Below are 17,230 nucleotides of genomic sequence, written 5' to 3' on the forward strand. Positions count from 1 at the left end.
ATATATTAAAAGTTATGGTTTTTTATTGATTTTAGTAAAAAAAAAAATCGCAACTTTTCATCACAACTTTTAGGAAAATGCCCCACGAAATCAGGCATTTTAGTCCGCAACAATCACAAAAAATGCCCGCGAAATCCTGGAGGGACTGCTTAGTGTATCAAAATGTTCAGCTCAATCAGGAATACTGCACTATGAGTTTTATGATGTGTGTTTTACTTGTATAATTTTTAAAATATTTAACTTTTTTTTAAAAATCTACTCTTCCATAGTAGTGCATTAAACTTTTACATTTTTCAAAAAGATTGTTCTCTGCTTCAGTATACTGGCTGCAAGTCTTGTCTTCTTATGCTACTTTTAGCATATACACACACACACAGAGTGCCAATTTGCAACAAAAGTCATCTCAGGGCTCTGTACAAAAACTTTCACATACAATATAAGAAAACAGTTAGTAAAAGTTATCTATCTAATGTAGCCAACAATTTGCTTTGAGTCTTCACTTCGTCCCAACCTCCCATCCTCAGCAGCATAATGGTGACACTAGAAAGGAACAACTTCTTTTTAACAGGAAGAAACCTCCAGCAGAACCAGGCTCAGGACGAGCGGCCATCTGCCTTGACCGGCTGGGGTTTGAGGGGACAGGAAAGAGACACAGACAAACTAATTATAATGTTGTTTAACATTGTGATGATGGCCATATCAGTTGTGATAAACCCACATTTTCCTCACTTGTCACTTTCCCATCTGTCATCACTAATATCTAAACCAGCTTTGAGCATCAAAGCCAGTAAGAGTCCTTTGAATCAACTAATATATTATTAGCAGCAGAACATGAATGAATGGTACTTAAATATAACGGTCGATGATTCATTACTGTTCAAGCAGTCTTTTGCAATATTAATATGATATTGATATGCTGCTCACTGATATAGCAGTGACAATAAACTTATATTGATATTTTGTTTGGCCCAGCTGTCATTTTTTAATGTTTAAATCAAAAGCACACAAGTTCAGGTTAGTTCCAGCAGTGTGTCTAATTGTGTTGTCCTTCCTCTTGGCCTTACACTCCACTGTTTGAGCTTTTTATGATAATTTTCCTCTTTTCTGTTTCCTTTTGTTTGCTTTCATTCTGGACATCAGCGACATGTAAGTGTGCTTGTTAAGTGAGCATCTGTGTAGCGCACCAGTGACAAAAAATATCTATGTATCTGTTTTCTGCATACACAAATGTTATAGTACTAGACCAAGTGTTCCCACCTTCTCTCGTTGTTGGGAATTGAAGCCAGGAAGACCCAGTTCACAGAAGCTTTCATGTTGTATTTTTTGAACCAGAGTCGTAACATGTGATTGTAGGACTTAAATCCTGCCTACTCCTCTGCACACATGCACAATCATGTTGTACATTTGATAAACCTAATTACAGCTAACTTAATATTTAACCATTCAGCAGCAAGATAAGAACCATGTGAATCAACAAGAGTCAACATCTGAAAAATTTTTCTGAGGTGTATTCTAGTTTTTTTACCAAGAGCAAAGTCCCATTAGTTTACAGGGAGGGGCAGAACTTATAGTGTGTATAAATAGTGTTCACTACTTGGATGTTTTTTGCTTTCATTGCTATTATAAATCTGTCATGGTCAATATAAATGGGCCTGATTGACTAAAAAAATGTAATGACAAAGTGAAATCAATTTTCTATGGACTAATATCAAATAAGTAAAGATATGTAGTGTAAAATAATTATGTAATGTAAATAATAATAGTAATAATATTTGCATTACACATTTTATTTATTGGCATTACTCTGTGGAAATTTGATTTCATTTTGTCATTGAAGTTTTTTTTAGATTTTATTTTATAAATTTTTTTTTGTCAAAAAGGCCAATTTATATTGACCATGACTCATTCACTAAAAGCGTAGAACAGTTTTTATAGACACTGTAACACTTATATAGGGACCACCTTGTAAGGACACTGTAACGGCTCCTGGTTCAACTTCTGGCTTCCTGTATGGAGTCTAGTATTTTAATAAATCTCTGTAGTTTTGTTTCATTCTACTTGTATTGCCTTCCCACAAAATTCACTTTCAATGTCTTTTTTTTCAAATATCATTTTTCATCCCTGTGCACATCAATCCAGGTGCAGACTCTGAATGAGCAGGAGTGGGAGCGTATGCAGCAGGCCAATGTGTTAGCTAATGTGGCCCATGCCTTTGAGAGCGACATGGATGTGTCAGACCTAGAGGAGGATCGGGAGACGATCTTCAGCTCGGTGGACCTGCTGTCCCCTGCTGGTCAGGCTGATGCACAGACCCTCGCCTTGATGCTGCAGGAGCAGCTGGATGCTATCAACAATGAAATCAGGTACAAGCTGCTGCACAAAACAATTCAGGGAACAAACAAACAGCAGAACTGCAAAGTTATGGACAAAATTATGCAATTTTATAGATCAACATTGAAATCACAAGTTTATAATAACCGTTCATTAAACTTAATAAAAATATATAATTTTACTTCTTTGGCCACTTCTTTGCTGTTATCTTTTTGCTAAAATGCTGCAAATGCTTGCATAAATAAATTTTCTCTTCTTTTAATCACTTGATTTCACTAAAGTTCTTGGATCAAAGGTTGTAATACCCAAATACTTTCTCTCATGTAAATCACATCAACATGTGGACCACCTGTTGGAGAACCCCTGTCCAATTTGATGATGTGTGTTATCAGTTGTTTGGGCTGGGTGCTGATGGCACATCAAAGCCACTTTTAGGCCATTTGAACCCACTACGGTCTTTAAAGGTTTGTGGTAATTTCCCCCTATATCCATCGGTATAGTTTTGTCTATATTAACTTTATATCCAGAAAGGTTCCTGTATTCTGAGATTAGCTCTTTTAAACCACAGATTGTCGTTTCAGGACAATAAAAAACATATCATCTGCATAAATAGACACTTAATGCTGGTCAACTTTTTTGGTAATCACTTTAATGTCATCGATGTCCCAGATTAACTGCGCCAAGGGCTCAATACTGATATCAAACAACAGCGGTGACAAGAAGCATCCCGGTCTAAACCCACACTCTAATTTAAATCTGTTTGACAAGGAGCCAGACTTGTATGGTCTTTATCCACTTTATAAAATGACTTCTCTGCAATCCATGAACAAAGTACTTCCAGAACACACAGTCAAATGCCAAATGACATGTCCTCCTGCACAACTTTCACATCTGCTTTTACAGCTTTTTTCCAAGAGCGGTTGTTGCCCTGAATGCCTCACGTACACTGTAAATTACTGTTGCTATCACCCGTCCAAACAGCCAATACCCACTGTGCAATATCTACTTTATGTGCAATATCAGAACAGTGCTGTTTTGTTGTTTTTATTTTTGTTGCTTTTATTCTATTTTTATTCTATTTTCTAATTTCCCAATTTTGTTGTACCCCCGTGGCACAATGACAAATAAAGATTTCTGATTCTGATTCTGTTCAATTTCACCTTGGATATTGTAGTTGGGTTATTGCTAATTTCTGTTCTCGCTTCCTTTATCTCCTTTTTCAGTTCTTCAGACTAATCTGCCAGTGCCTTCTTTGGTTCTCTAATCGTTGTGAAGATGTTGTTTTTTTATAGAGGCCAGGATGTCTGATTTGATCAATTTGAGATCCATGCTAACTTTAGCTGCGGGCTCCCGTGCTGATTGGTTGGTGTCCTTGGAACTCTTGCTCAAGGCAGTGCAGAGCCTAGCAGAAGAGGAGGCCTTGTATTTGTATTTTCTTAAATTGGCTGCAATGTGTCCTGTTGTCACTCTTTTGAAAATTTTTGTTGGTTATAGAACTTCCAAATCACTCGCAAGACAAATTAGGCACTTATGTGTCCTTCAATTATGAAACTTTTTAAAAATCTGCAAGAGTTACAAACACGTTACTTACAAACACGTTTTCACTACAAAACACTCTCTAGCGCCTCCCAAGGCTATTGTTTTGAGGGATCTCATTTATCATAGGGTTTATGGTGCCACACTTTAATGGTTCTTCATGAGTTAATTTCGCAATACTTTGCCAGAGCTTTTAGTGTTGCCATTTGTTTATTCAGTGATGTCAAGAAATAAGTTTGCTTTAGCCTTTTTGATTAGCATTGCAACTTTATTTCTAAGACTCATAGTTTATATACAAACCAGTCGATCAATTGCCAAATTTGATTTTAAAGACTTTTTTTTAAGTGCTGCAACTTGATGTAGTCCTGTTCCTGAATTGACTCAGTTTTACCCACTTGTCCTTGCAGGATGATCCAAGAGGAGAAGGAGAACACCACCATCCGTGCAGAAGAGATTGAGTGCAGGGTCGGTGGTGGGGATGTCCTTGGAGGACGTTTCCGCTCTTTAAGCTCCATCCCTCCGTCACTGTGTGTGGGCTCATCGTTGGGGGGTTCACCACCTAGCTCGGGCAACTCCACACCTAGACGCATTCCCCGGAGCCCCAACAGAGAACTGGATCGGATGGGGGTCATGACTTTGGTAACATGTTTTTAACTTTTTTCTTTTTATTCTGAGCAGATAATTAACCTTATTAAAATGTAAAGTATGATTTACATAAATTTAGTATTTTTTGTATTGATTTAGTTTGTATTTTGTTTGTGTATTATGATAATTGTTTGCATTAATAGCTGCTCAATAGTGTGATATTTGTTTGTATGCCACTTTGCATATGCCACTCCCCCTGCCCGTAGCAGTATTGCTATGACCCGTACATCATCCAGAGTTCCCTCTCCCAGCAGACAGTAACTTACCTGCCTTTTGGTGCGACTGGCTTCAGTCCTCCTCCTCAGGCTTGTAGCTATGCACCTTACTTCCAGGTATCTGCAGGTCTTCCCCCTCCCAGAGTTCTCTTTATTCTTCCCAGACTGTTTATATTATAGACCAAGTATCCTTGTTAAAAACTGAAGCCAGTAAGACCCGCTTTAACAAAGCTCCCATGTTATACACGTATTTTTGGGACCAGGATCTGTGCACTGGTGATGTGGGGTTTTCGGTCTTCTAAGTCTTCTAAATAACTAATTACAGTTAAATGTATTAAACATGGAGTTTTGAACATACAGCAGCAAGGTAAGAACTATGTGAATCAACAGGAGTCAACACCTGAAAAAACGTATTTGAACGAGGATAATGTTTCATATGAGAGGGTCGGATGTAAAACTTGTATTGAGACCAGCCAATAGGGAAGCTGGTCTTGTTCTGGCTTCGACTTCTGGGTTGTGTTTGGAAGTCTAGATATAAACAGTCTATGATTTTTTTGAGTGGGTGCACTCTTCTACTTCCTTGTGAACCTTTTGAGAGCTTCAAATACATTAAAAAAAACATTTGTTCATTGTTCTCTTTGTGCTAGTTTTCCTCTTTCTTTTAGTAATAAATGTTTAATAGGTAGCGATTGTACGATCTAAAGTTGTTTTACTCATTAAAATCATTATCTCACTGCTTATTTTACAGAATTCTCAGTGAAAGAATCTTTCCAAATTCAATTGAGATGCCTCTAGAAGTGAAATAATCAGATGCTGGTCAATTTGTACATCAACCAAGCCCTTCCCTCACCTCATATTTAGTGGTTGCCATTTTGTATGCAGTGTTTGCTGTTTCATACCAACAGGGTATTCATGCCTTAGCTTTTTGCACATGTGTACCTATAATATTCACATATCATTGCTGGTTTGGGATAATCAAGTTGTCTTTTGAAAGAAATTGAATTGCTTACTAACTTCATTGTGGTGTAATGTTTCAAAGTGTTTTATTAACTTTTTAAACCTTACACACACAAATAGGTCTTCTTACCATCCACTGTAAATCCACAATGTGCAAAGTATTTTGCACGTCTCTTTTTTTTATGTCTTTTGCTTTCCATCTCCCGAGTCCCAATTAGACACTTTACCAAACAGTTCTACAAAATAAACTTCATTTCAGAAATGACACAAGCTTCATGGAACCAAAAGAGGCATGCTACAGAACTCAGCTGCATAAACACAGAGCACTACACATAAACTGTGTGATGGATGTCTCCCTCGTACTATTTTCAAATTACCTCAGTAAGTGATCATCATTTTGATTAACCAAATTATTTAAAGAGATGCAAAGTTTCATCCTCAATCTTTTCATTGGTAATAAATCTGTTTATTGTTGTTTTGGCTTTTAAATCCTGCTCCCGGTGGTCACACAGACTATTTGTCATTGCCACATCAGATTATTTAGCCACTAAGCTGCTTTACCTTTGAAATGGGCTCTGTTCCTACCTCACTGGGAGGCACAAAGGCATAGAGTTCTACCCTCCATGCCACCTCGGTCCATTAGGCAATCACACTGTTTGCCCAAAAGGTGTCTTAAGTCTTTGCTTAAAGTGTTTTGTGAAAGTACTTATTGACACACGAGCACATGTTATGTGTAAACAGTTTTCACATCGTTTTAACCATATAATCAACCAACCCATGCGCTGAATGTCCTGTTCAGATTGGTCCACTTCAGCATTATCAGTTTGTCTTTATGTTCCTGATTTGATGACGCTTCCTCCAGTCGGCAAACCTTCTTTCCATGAAAGAGAGATAAAAAAAACTCTAAGCTCATCATCACTTCTATCTGGGTCATGCGCCAGCTGAAGAGTAAGAGTCAGGTTCACTCTCGCTCTGTGCTGCATGTGCTCTGTCTAATTACATGTAACACAAAAACATGTCAGAGTCACAAAAAGGTCTAAATATTAGTTCCACCTTAAACTTTTTTAGGAAAAAAAATAGGAATGGTAACACCGCCCCTGTTATGCATAGACATTAAACACTTTTCTACAGTGAAGAGAAAATTCTAAGCTTAGATACACTGGGAGCTATGAAACCTGGGATGTGCGCACTCTGGTGGGCATTTGAGAGAGAACCATAAGTCCGACAGCAGTGAGAGAGACACTGTGTGAAAATAAGGCATTGTCTATATTTTGAAGTGCAAGCTGAATAAAAAGGATAAAATTAAAAATGCGTTTTAGGTGAATAAGTGAATTTTTGGCTCAATCCTGGATGTACTTTTCCTGTCTTCCTTTTACAGTTTAGTAATCTCTCCTGTAGCCTGACCTTGTTGTTAGCAGAGTGAAGGAAATGAGTGATTAGATATTTTACTCCTGGGGGCAGAGAAACGCCCAGAGAAATGTTGCATGCCTGTGTTTTTGTTTTTTTTTCTCTGCTAAGGCTAGATTTGTGAGCAACGTGTAAGGCAAAGAAATCATCCTTTTTTTTTTAGTGAAAATGTTTCCAAGTTGGTGATGCTTACTAATTTAGGTGTGACTGTTTTAGTTGGCATAACACAAAAATAAAATCTAGTTTGCTAACCATTGTACCAAATCTGTTGTTTTAGACTAAAGCAGGCTGCATCAATCTTACTTAGTTCTGATCCAGTCTTCGGTGTGGTTTTGTTGTGACGTTTAACTGTGTGTAGTGCTGTTCCTGCAAACTTTCTTTTCTCAAGAGCTTAGTGTCTTCAATGCACAATCAAACAGTTTCTAAGACTTTCCTTTGATGTGTTTAACAGTGTACACAGGTAAAAGTACAGTGCCTTTTCTGATTTCCTGCTCTCATGTGTATGTGCATGGCTTGGGTCTACTGCTGATCTGCATCTCACTAACTGCTTTTCTCCTCTCCTTTTTTGTCGCGCTTCAGCCTAGTGACCTGCGCAAGCATCGCAGGAAGGTAAACTATTAGTTTCCTGTTTTACAGGGCTTTGTGTGGAATCTGTCTAACATCTTAAACTTCAATTATCTCATATCAAAAGCTAAATATTTAACATCATTTATTGTTCAGCACCCCCCGTGATGTATTATTCTGTTTTCAAAAGAAATGCATTTTTTTTCTTTCCCCATACACTCTTGAATCCCGGTCTATTATTAGGAGACATCTCACCTTCCCCATCTTTGAAACAATATCTTCTAAACAACTGGGATTTCTCCATGCTCAACATGGGTTGTCTTCTTCCTGATGTTATTGTAAACGTCCTTGGGTGTCCAGCAGTACGGGCTCGTACTCATCAGGTTGTTTTATTTTAGGTTGTTTTTTTTTTCATTTAAAATGTTCCAGCGTTTTCAGCTGGGGACATTCCAGATCTGCAGGCAGGCTAGTCCAGAACCCGTCACCTCTTGACAAAAGTTTCTCAAAACGATCGCTTGTCCATGTGGTTCTGTCAGCTGGTGGTGACTGAGAGTTCTTGAAGTGCTTACACTTGCTCACTTGTCCATGACACACTCAAATTCCTTCAGTGACTTAAAATTATTTATTGTCCATCACCAAACGTGAAAGGACAATAATGTGCATGTGTTTGTCAGTTGTGTTAGCAAAATACTTCATGAATCACTGGATGGATTTTAATGAAACTCCCCGAAAGTAATAAATGGATGTGTCTACAACTGATTAACTTTCGGAGTCAACCCTGTTCAAGATAATTGCTACAGTTCAGCAGCCTTAGCAAACACAAAATTGATGATAAATAAATACATTTGATTTGATAGCAGCTAAGGGTCATCCTCAACACATACTCCAAGTGCCAAGAGATCTAAAACTTCAACATTGACTGTTGTAGTCAAACCTGTTTGTTTTATCTCATGAACCACTGGACAGGTTTTAATAAAACTTTCAGGAAGAAATCATGAAATATGCCTCTACAACTGAATAATGTTTGGAGTCAATCAAATTTATTTTGGTGACCAAAACTAATTGACTTTAGCAAACAAAAACATGGGTATAACTTAGTCAGTCTTACAGATACTGAGCTACGGTTTGATGTGGGAATCACAGAGTGTTGCTAACGTATCTCACAAGATCTTGTGATTTTGCTTAAAATTACACAATGTTATTATCAAGGTTTGGCCAAAACAGATGCAACTCCATCTTTTCTTAACAGAGGATGAATATAGTCTAAAACTCTAACATAAAAAGTAGTGAGTGATATGCATTCCTACAAGAAATGCTAGACCTTTAATGATTAGAAATGTTTTTGGACCTAATCTATTTTACTTTCATACCCTTCCTAATATGTCATTACTCCCAGTGATCCATTTGTTTTTTAAAAGCCCTCAATAGAGCATAATGAGTGAAAATCATGTAAAGCCTTTGGTCTTGTTTGTGCATTTTACAGAATAAAGGGTATTCCTTTCAACTTTATTAATCTGTCTCTTCTGCTGTCATGCAGTCTGCTCAGGATGATAAGGCTACTATTCGATGTGAGACATCTCCCCCCACCACACCACGCTCCATGCGCCTAAACAGGGAGGCAGGGCTTGCTGCCAGCCATGAAGATATAAGAGACATTCGAGGGTTAGACCCTTTTTTTTCTTATTCATCTCTGAGGTTTGCTCCGATGTCTAAAGTTTGTCTTGTAAATAACTATCTGTAATCTTTGCTGGTTATGTAGTTTGGGGAGCCTGCAGGACGGTCAGGGCAGTAACCCCAGCAGCAGTAACAGCAGCCAGGACTCTCTCAATAAAGCAGCCAAGAAGAAGAGCATCAAGTCTTCCATTGGACGCTTGTTTGGGAAGAAAGACAAGGGCAGACCCAGCATTCCTGGCAAGGACTCCCCCAGCCAAGGTCAGACACTCTGCACTCTGCAGATTTTTTGTTTGTCCTGTGATTTATGGGATGTTAAAAAGCAAAGACAAAATCACAGAATTGAATGGTAAAAGTAAAGTTTTTCACTTTTTTAGTCTAGATTCATGACAAACGTAGTTCAGGGCTTCCTTAATTTTTCAGGTTTTGACCTACAAAAAAATAAGCTGCAGAGAGTCATGACCACCAACTGTTGCTGGTTGAAGTATAGGAACATTTAAGGGCTTTACCAACCAGATTATTTTTCATCTACTTATGAATACAGTTTTTATCTATTTCTAACAATTAAAAAAATATTGGAAATGACATGTTTAGCTTTAAGTTATTTTGATTTCTGTAGAGCTTCTCAAGACCCCCTCACTTTGGGTTTCATGACCCACAGTGAGGTCCTGACCCCAACTAATGATGAGAATTTATGTTTATTTATTTATTTTTTTAATATTAGAATCTCATCATGGCCAGATATTCTTTGTGTGTTGTGGCTGCATTGAATAATATCCTTAAGGAAGAAAATCTCTTTTTAATTGCTGTTGGAGATTCTCAGTCATCGCAGGGCGTGGCACATCCTCCCAAAATAACAACTGGACTTCTGTTCTGTAGTTGAAAACATTTTGCTTCCCAACTGGAGAGTGTGGAGTTCTAAGCTTTAAACTGCATTCTGCATGGGAATTTAGCTGCATAATCAGAACATCCCATGATCTCACTCCCCCCACAATGGAGAGTCATTAGGGACTTTGTTTGCTTGGCACACAAAGAGATGATTTGGTCACATGCAAGAAGGTGTGAATCAGAACCTGCCACAGAACAGAATAAGGTGGAAAAACAAACAAACAAACGCAAAAACAATGTCATCCTTTATGTTGCTGGAGTATCTGAGAAACTCAAAAGGATTTTCTCCAAACACAACATCCCAGTACATTTCAAACCCAACAGGGCTCTCACACAGAGGCTGGTCCACCCTAAGGACAAAACACCCAAACATAAACTGAGCAGTTTGGTGTCTGCAGTTCAGTGCACTGAGAAATGTCCAGATCTCTATACTGGAGAAACCAAACAATCTCTCCACAGAGGCTAAGATTTTTTCCTGCTCTTCAGTAGGTTTTCTGGCTCAACACAGGAGTCAGCTCTTCAGAACAAGGCTCAGCTGTTGACCTACACCTCAAGGATAAGGGACAATCTTGCAGCCATTTTTTGAATTTCATTTTAAATTTGTAGGTGTTTCCAAACATTTGTCTGTGCTATTCTTCATTAAGGGTCTGATCACTGTGTTTTTGTTTTTAGCTGGTACTCCTGAGGCAGAGGGCTCTCTGAAGGATGGACTTGGAGTGGGCACACTTGGAGGTCCTTCTGAGAAGAACAGGAAGCTGCAGAAGAAGTAAGTTTCTTCTTGATCCTTACAGTGCTTTTAGCTCTTTCTGTCTGCAGAATGTATGTAGGTTCAGAGGAAAGCTGAAAGATGATTTAACTCTTTGTGACATCTTCAATGGCAAAAGTTGTTAACAATGAAACAGTTCATGAATGTTTTGTGAGCTTTTTTGTTCAGTTTGAATCTGCTTCACATGCTCAGTCCCACCACCTAACTCACTCTTTCAGCTTATTGTCTTCGGGTTCACACCACACTGGCACAAAAAAAACTATTTCATGTTTTCCCCTATGTTCAGTGTTTTATGCAAGCAAACTGTAAAACAAACACCATAAATGTTGTGTTGCTTACATGAATTGGCATCAGTTTATTTTCTTTTTTTCTGCCAACCCACCTCCTTCTTTTTTTCTTTTTTTTTTTTTTATCATCCTCTTCTCATTCCACGTGTAGTCCAAAGACGGGGTAAGTTGGTTCACGTTGCTTTGTCTTGCCTGATCTCTTTCCACACTTGGCTACACTTTGATCTGACCCGCAGCTCTTCAGGAACCCAAACAGCTTTCCCTCTAGATGCCTGATGCTGTTCTGTACCCTGCTTCCCACAGAGGAGCTTTACTAACAGGAATGTGTGTCTGTGTGTGTGTGTGTGTGTGTGTGTGGGGGGGGGGGGGGGGGGNAGTGATAAACTTTCCCTTTCAAAGCATGGTGTTATGTACTACTCACATCGATGGGTTAATGGAAAAGTTTGTTGAATTATCTGTTTTGGTGTGTGATCTTGTTCTTGTGTTTGAAAACATATGACATATTTACTGTCATAATTTTTTTTAAAGTACAGTTGAACCTTTTGATCGGCCACCATCAATTCAACGTCAATAATTGTCAAGTCAAGTCAAATTTAATTATATAGCACTTTTCAGCAACAAGGCGGTTCAAAGCGCTTTACAGCATGAAAACAAAAAATATAGAGCAAAAGTAACATGAAAACACATGCAACAATATAAAAAGCTAAACTAAACTTATCTAAAACATGAGCTAAGATCATTTCAATGAAATAAATTAACATAAATAAACATAAATGTTATGACTCGTCCAATGACCATGACTCGTCATGGAGCCCACTGAATCTATTTGTTGATCCCAGTAGAAAAATGCTTCATTTTATCTGGTTGTTATAAAAGTTGTGAGCTTTTTATTATATTTAGCTGTTTTATGTTAATTGTCTTATAAATGAGCCTATCAAAAAGTGAGTTGGAATCACAGGGCAAAAAAACATTTATTTATTTACATCTTACTATGTCTCGGTTCATCTTAAAATGATCCCAGAGTCTATATTTCAAATTTGGAGCCTTTGATAAGTGACTTTAGCAACATAGGAGTGACAGTTGTTCTTTTATTTTCTTTGTTCGCTAGTTACACAGCTGCCAGTGATTTTTCTTTTTTTAGAACAAATATTTCTCCTAACATAAGGTTGTTTTTTTTGTTTCTATTTAAACTATATCTTGTCATTTTGATTATAAGAATATTTTTTACCAAAATTGTTGCTAATTTAAACAAATAAGTAACTTGGATCTTTTCAGAGCAGTACAATGAAAGCACATCCATAGCTGCTCAGCAGGCTAAGCTGACGCCTGCAGGAATGTTTGAGGCTTTGCTGCTGGAAATGAATGAGGTTGATTGCACATGAATAAGATGTATTAACCGTGTGGTTTGGTTTAAGTTTGAATCGCACTTTACTTTTATTTGCATGTCAAGACTCTAGAAAAGGAAACAAACTTAAATAAAGGAAAAACATCACCCTTAAAAAAACTACTGCCAATAGACACAATGTACAATGGTCAATACAGCTGTCTAATTGCCCAACCCTACTATCTAGTGACCAAATTTGATATATTTCTAAATTTTGCAGTAGTTAAGACCTTTAGTAATACTATTCCTTACCAACTCAGACATAAAATGAATGTGTAGTTTTTAAATCGCTTAATGCTGGTGTAGATCTTCATTGATCCAGGGCATGGCAAATAAAAAAACGAACAAATGGGGAAAAAAAACAAGTGGCCTTCTATTCTGTAGTTGAAGATGTTTCGCTTCCATCCGGGGAGCTTTCTCAGTTCTCCAGTTTTCAGTTAGGAAGCGAAACATCTTCAACTACAGAATAGAAGGCCTGCAGATATAAAGGAATATATTTATTATAAAACTGTTGGTTTAATGGGTTCTAAAATGTTCTTTAACTTAAAGTTATGGGTAACATTTCCAGTCACCTCTCCGCTGGTTCTTGTAAAAACTGTAAACTTAATCCCAGAAGTGTGCTGAAGATGTTTTAAGAAAGACTTAAAAACCAGGTTTCATTTCCATCCAAGCTTTTCAGTAAGCTTAAGTCTGTCTTAGTTTAATTTTCTGTTTTCTTTTTAAACTCTTGCTCTTGGTTTTGAGTGTGCATGTATTTTGATATTTTTGAGGTTAGGGTAATTGTGTTTAAAAGTGACTATGACTGTGTGGATTTTGGGAGGTTTGCAGGTTTAACATTTAGCTGTATAAATTTGGCTTTAATACATTTTTGTGTCCCAGGCATGAAATACTGGAAGAAGCTCGCAGGCAGGGCCTGCCGTTCGCTCAGTGGGATGGACCAACTGTTGTGTCTTGGTTAGAGGTACGAAATTTGAAGTTTTATGTCAAACTTTTCATCCTTCTGGAATAAATTTTCCTGTGAAATTCCAGCCATTTTACATTTGTAAAAATGCATAAAACAATTGGTCCACAAAAAGAATAGGAAAACAGACTTTAACATCTGTTCAGATATTAAATAAAAAAGAACTGAGGCTAAAACCTTTTTTATTTTATGTGTAAAATAAAATAAAAATTTAAATTTTAAATTGCTTAAATCTTTTCTGCAAGTCCTTAAATGTGGTGCAGTTTCCAAAGATTGACTTGGTAGTTTTATTTAAAGTACCTGGGTAGTTTATATGTACCCAGAACATGAAATAGTTTTTTTTGTTTGTTTTGTTTTCTAATTATTATTGCAATATTTTGGAGCTCTGTCAAGATACAATGTCATGAAAAAGTATTCATATTTCTTAAACCTTTCGCATTTTATCACAAATCAACCACAAACTTCAGAATATTTCACTGGAGTTTTATGTGAATGACCAACACAAAGAGGCACACAATTGTGAAGTGGAAGAAAACTTATACATGGTTTTCAAATTTTTAGTTTTATTTTTTTATAAATCAAAACAGTGACCCATTCTTAGTTCCTGCAGGGAAACTGTCTGCCCTCTAAATCCAGTCATTAGGATGAAAAGCTTGATGACTTGTCAGTCTTCCTTTGACACATGTGAGTTTAGGAACACCTGTAAAGTTTTGTCTATCCAGTCTGACTGAACTGCTCTGTCTTGTCTGCGCTCTTGTGGCCAGCTGTGGGTGGGCATGCCGGCCTGGTACGTGGCTGCATGTCGAGCCAATGTTAAGAGTGGAGCCATAATGTCAGCACTGTCTGACACAGAGATCCAAAGAGAAATTGGAATCAGCAACCCTTTGCATCGCCTCAAACTTCGTCTGGCCATCCAGGAAATCATGTCTCTCACAAGCCCCTCAGCCCCACCCACCTCTAGAACGGTATGTGTTTGTTTTGTTTTCTACAAAATACACACTCTAATGCACACACACATCACACACAGCTGTTTGACACACTGACACAGGTCATTCCATTTTCGAATATTTAATACTTCACCTTTAACACGTGCTAACGATTGAGTCAGACAAACTCTTATTTCAAGTCTTCTGCTAACAAATAACAAACAGTTTGTTCCTCCATCCCATTTTCTTTCTGTCCTGTATTGTTGCTTTCTTTTTGTGATTGGGGGGTGACACATGATCAGACCACAGGAAACGTTTGGGTCACACATGAAGAGATGGAAAGTTTGGCAGCCACACCTCCTACGGTCAGTCCACCCAGATTAGCTGAGCACTCACGCTGCACATGTTTGTGGTGATGTTTTGATTCAAGCTGCCTGCAGTCAATTTTGGCATTTACAGTGTATGATAAAATAAAATGTCCAAAATATAGGTTTAAAGTACCAACTCATGCATAACAAAGAAATAAAATTAAGCTCTTGATATTTATCTATTCAAAAATAAAAAGCCTGATTTTTAAGCATGTTATAAGGATATTATTGGTGAGAACTGTAGCAAACTAAGAGAGAATCCTTTGTAGAAATTCAGTCCCATGGTTTGCTTCTCAAAGAGGAGAGACTAATGCGACACAACTATTTAAAATAGAATAATAGAGATTGTAGCATGACCTAATGTTCCTTTAATCTAAACTTGTCATATTGTTCTTATATTCTAAGTGATTTTGTCACATTTAAATGTTATTAATTTAGTTTTTAATATAAACTAAATGTGCTTAAAATAGGCACATTGAAACAAACTCGAGACTTAAAGGCTTTCTGGCCACATTTAGTGTGATTTGTAAATGGATGGAGGCAGCGAGGGGGATTTAAACCAGCCCACCCCTGATGCTCCTTTGTGCCAAAGATAGTTACAGAGCCAAAGTGGTCGATATGTAAAAAGGTAAGCTAGCTTTGCACCTCAATAATGTGATGAAGCGATGCCATATAGTCTGTGTGACCAACCAGTCGCAGGATTGAACAACAACAAACACATTTATTACAAAGGGAAGACTGATGATGATGCACAGCAACTTTGTAGTTTAAAAAATTAGTTGACTACAAACAGAATTACTAAACAGAGTTAATTCATCATGTTTTGACAATGATACAAGACGTTTCATCTACCACAATTTTAATGTGTTGCACTCCACAGCAACACACTGAGTTCTGCTCCATGCCTTTTTCGGTTTGGTGCTGCTTCCCTCATTTCTGAAAGCTCACGTCTGTGCGGGGCATGGCTGGCTTCATCTGAAGTTTATGAACATTTAGAGGCAGCACAAAGACAGTCTGATCTTTGTGGCCATTTCACAGAACTGTTTTGTGAAAGAGGCTATAGTAGCTTATGGGGCTGCAACTAGTTGGCAACTCTGAACAAAATACGCTGATTTTATGTTGCAGCCTCACTGAACTGAGTGTTTGTGACCAGCAAGCCATGCGGCCACATTTTGAGCAGCCAGTTTTTGAAAACCACAACCGGTTTTTGTGTGCATGGCTTGCAAAACTGCATTCTTGGTCATAGACATTTATTTGCTGCCCATCTCCGACCCACATTGTGCATACCTTGTGTGTCAAAGACAAGTTAGAGATGCCTGTGGCAAAATTCAGACGGATTTGAGATTTCTATGACGATTATTTTGAAAACAAATCTGTCACACAAACTTTTTGAACATTTTTTGAACAAAGTCAAGCAACAGGACGCTGCTGTGACTCGTGAGAGGGAATTGAGAACCCCCCGCTAACATCACAAGGTATTTTGGAGAGGACCTTGCTATTGCTGTTCGTCAAGTAACTACGGTCCAGTGAGCCACTATCTTAATATACACAAAGAGATCTGTTCCCCCACCTAAGTATAGGAGATTTTCAGCCATTGGGATATGTTGAAAGGGACAAAAAGAGATCAAGATATTTTCTTTCAGCATTTTACTGAAAATTCCATTGTTGCACATGCTCATTTTGTTCTGCAACAGAGATTAAGAGAGAAATTGAGCTGTTAGTGTGAAAACAGATCTTGATTGGGAAACACAATTCCGCACAACACTGTTCTATGTTAATCAAACATGAACCCAGATTCTGGACTAAAAATTTATTTATTTACTTAAAATTTTATTTTGTTTTTCCTTGGAAAATAGCTTTTTTTTGGACAACTATACCTTTTTGTCTTCCAATACTTTTTATATTGTACTCTTTTGCTATGATGCGTAACCATAGCAACAGGGTGATTAACATTGCAGAAGCAGAAATAATACGACAACGGAAGCCAGAAATCCCAGAGGAATTGAAAAGGAGGCATCGTGGATCCAGAGCAGGAGCAAAAAGGAGAGTGAGAAGGAGGAAGTTCAAACCATCTCTGCCATCCATCGTCATGGGCAACGTGAGATCGCTAGCTAACAAGTTGGATGAACTTCAAGCCCTGAGAAGAACCCAGCAAGAGTATCGGGAATGTAGTATTATGTGTTTTACTGAGACATGGCTGCAGGATCATATCCCTGACTCCAACGTCTCTCTGCCGGGCTTCCTGACTATACGGGCAGATCGAGATTTAATAAGTAGCAGGAAAAGGAAAGGAGGTGGATTGGCAGTGCTTGTCAACAACAGAT

The 17,230-nt window shown here is 37.8% G+C and overlaps 1 protein-coding gene across 19 annotated transcripts in view; it reads left to right on the forward strand.

Moving 5' to 3' along the window:
• The window catches only part of ppfia1 (PTPRF interacting protein alpha 1), a 94,329-nt gene that overhangs the window by 50,435 nt on the left and 26,664 nt on the right, over positions 1-17,230 (forward strand). For 7 of the 19 annotated variants that reach the window (XM_037979724.1, XM_025010929.2, XM_037979712.1 and 4 more), the window contains 10 exons: positions 2,140-2,363; positions 4,275-4,506; positions 7,671-7,700; positions 9,193-9,317; positions 9,415-9,587; positions 10,887-10,980; positions 11,419-11,430; positions 13,531-13,612; positions 14,377-14,577; positions 14,841-14,903. In XM_037979724.1, coding sequence (XP_037835652.1) covers positions 2,140-2,363; positions 4,275-4,506; positions 7,671-7,700; positions 9,193-9,317; positions 9,415-9,587; positions 10,887-10,980; positions 11,419-11,430; positions 13,531-13,612; positions 14,377-14,577; positions 14,841-14,903 — 1,236 coding nt within the window. The remainder of the gene's footprint in view (positions 1-2,139; positions 2,364-4,274; positions 4,507-7,670; positions 7,701-9,192; positions 9,318-9,414; positions 9,588-10,886; positions 10,981-11,418; positions 11,431-13,530; positions 13,613-14,376; positions 14,578-14,840; positions 14,904-17,230) is intronic. The other 12 variants (XM_037979715.1, XM_037979714.1, XM_037979719.1 and 9 more) reach the window with 4 other exon arrangements.

The sequence above is a fragment of the Kryptolebias marmoratus genome, linkage group LG15 (assembly GCF_001649575.2).
Source record: "Kryptolebias marmoratus isolate JLee-2015 linkage group LG15, ASM164957v2, whole genome shotgun sequence".
Classification (NCBI taxonomy): Eukaryota; Metazoa; Chordata; class Actinopteri; order Cyprinodontiformes; family Rivulidae; genus Kryptolebias; species Kryptolebias marmoratus.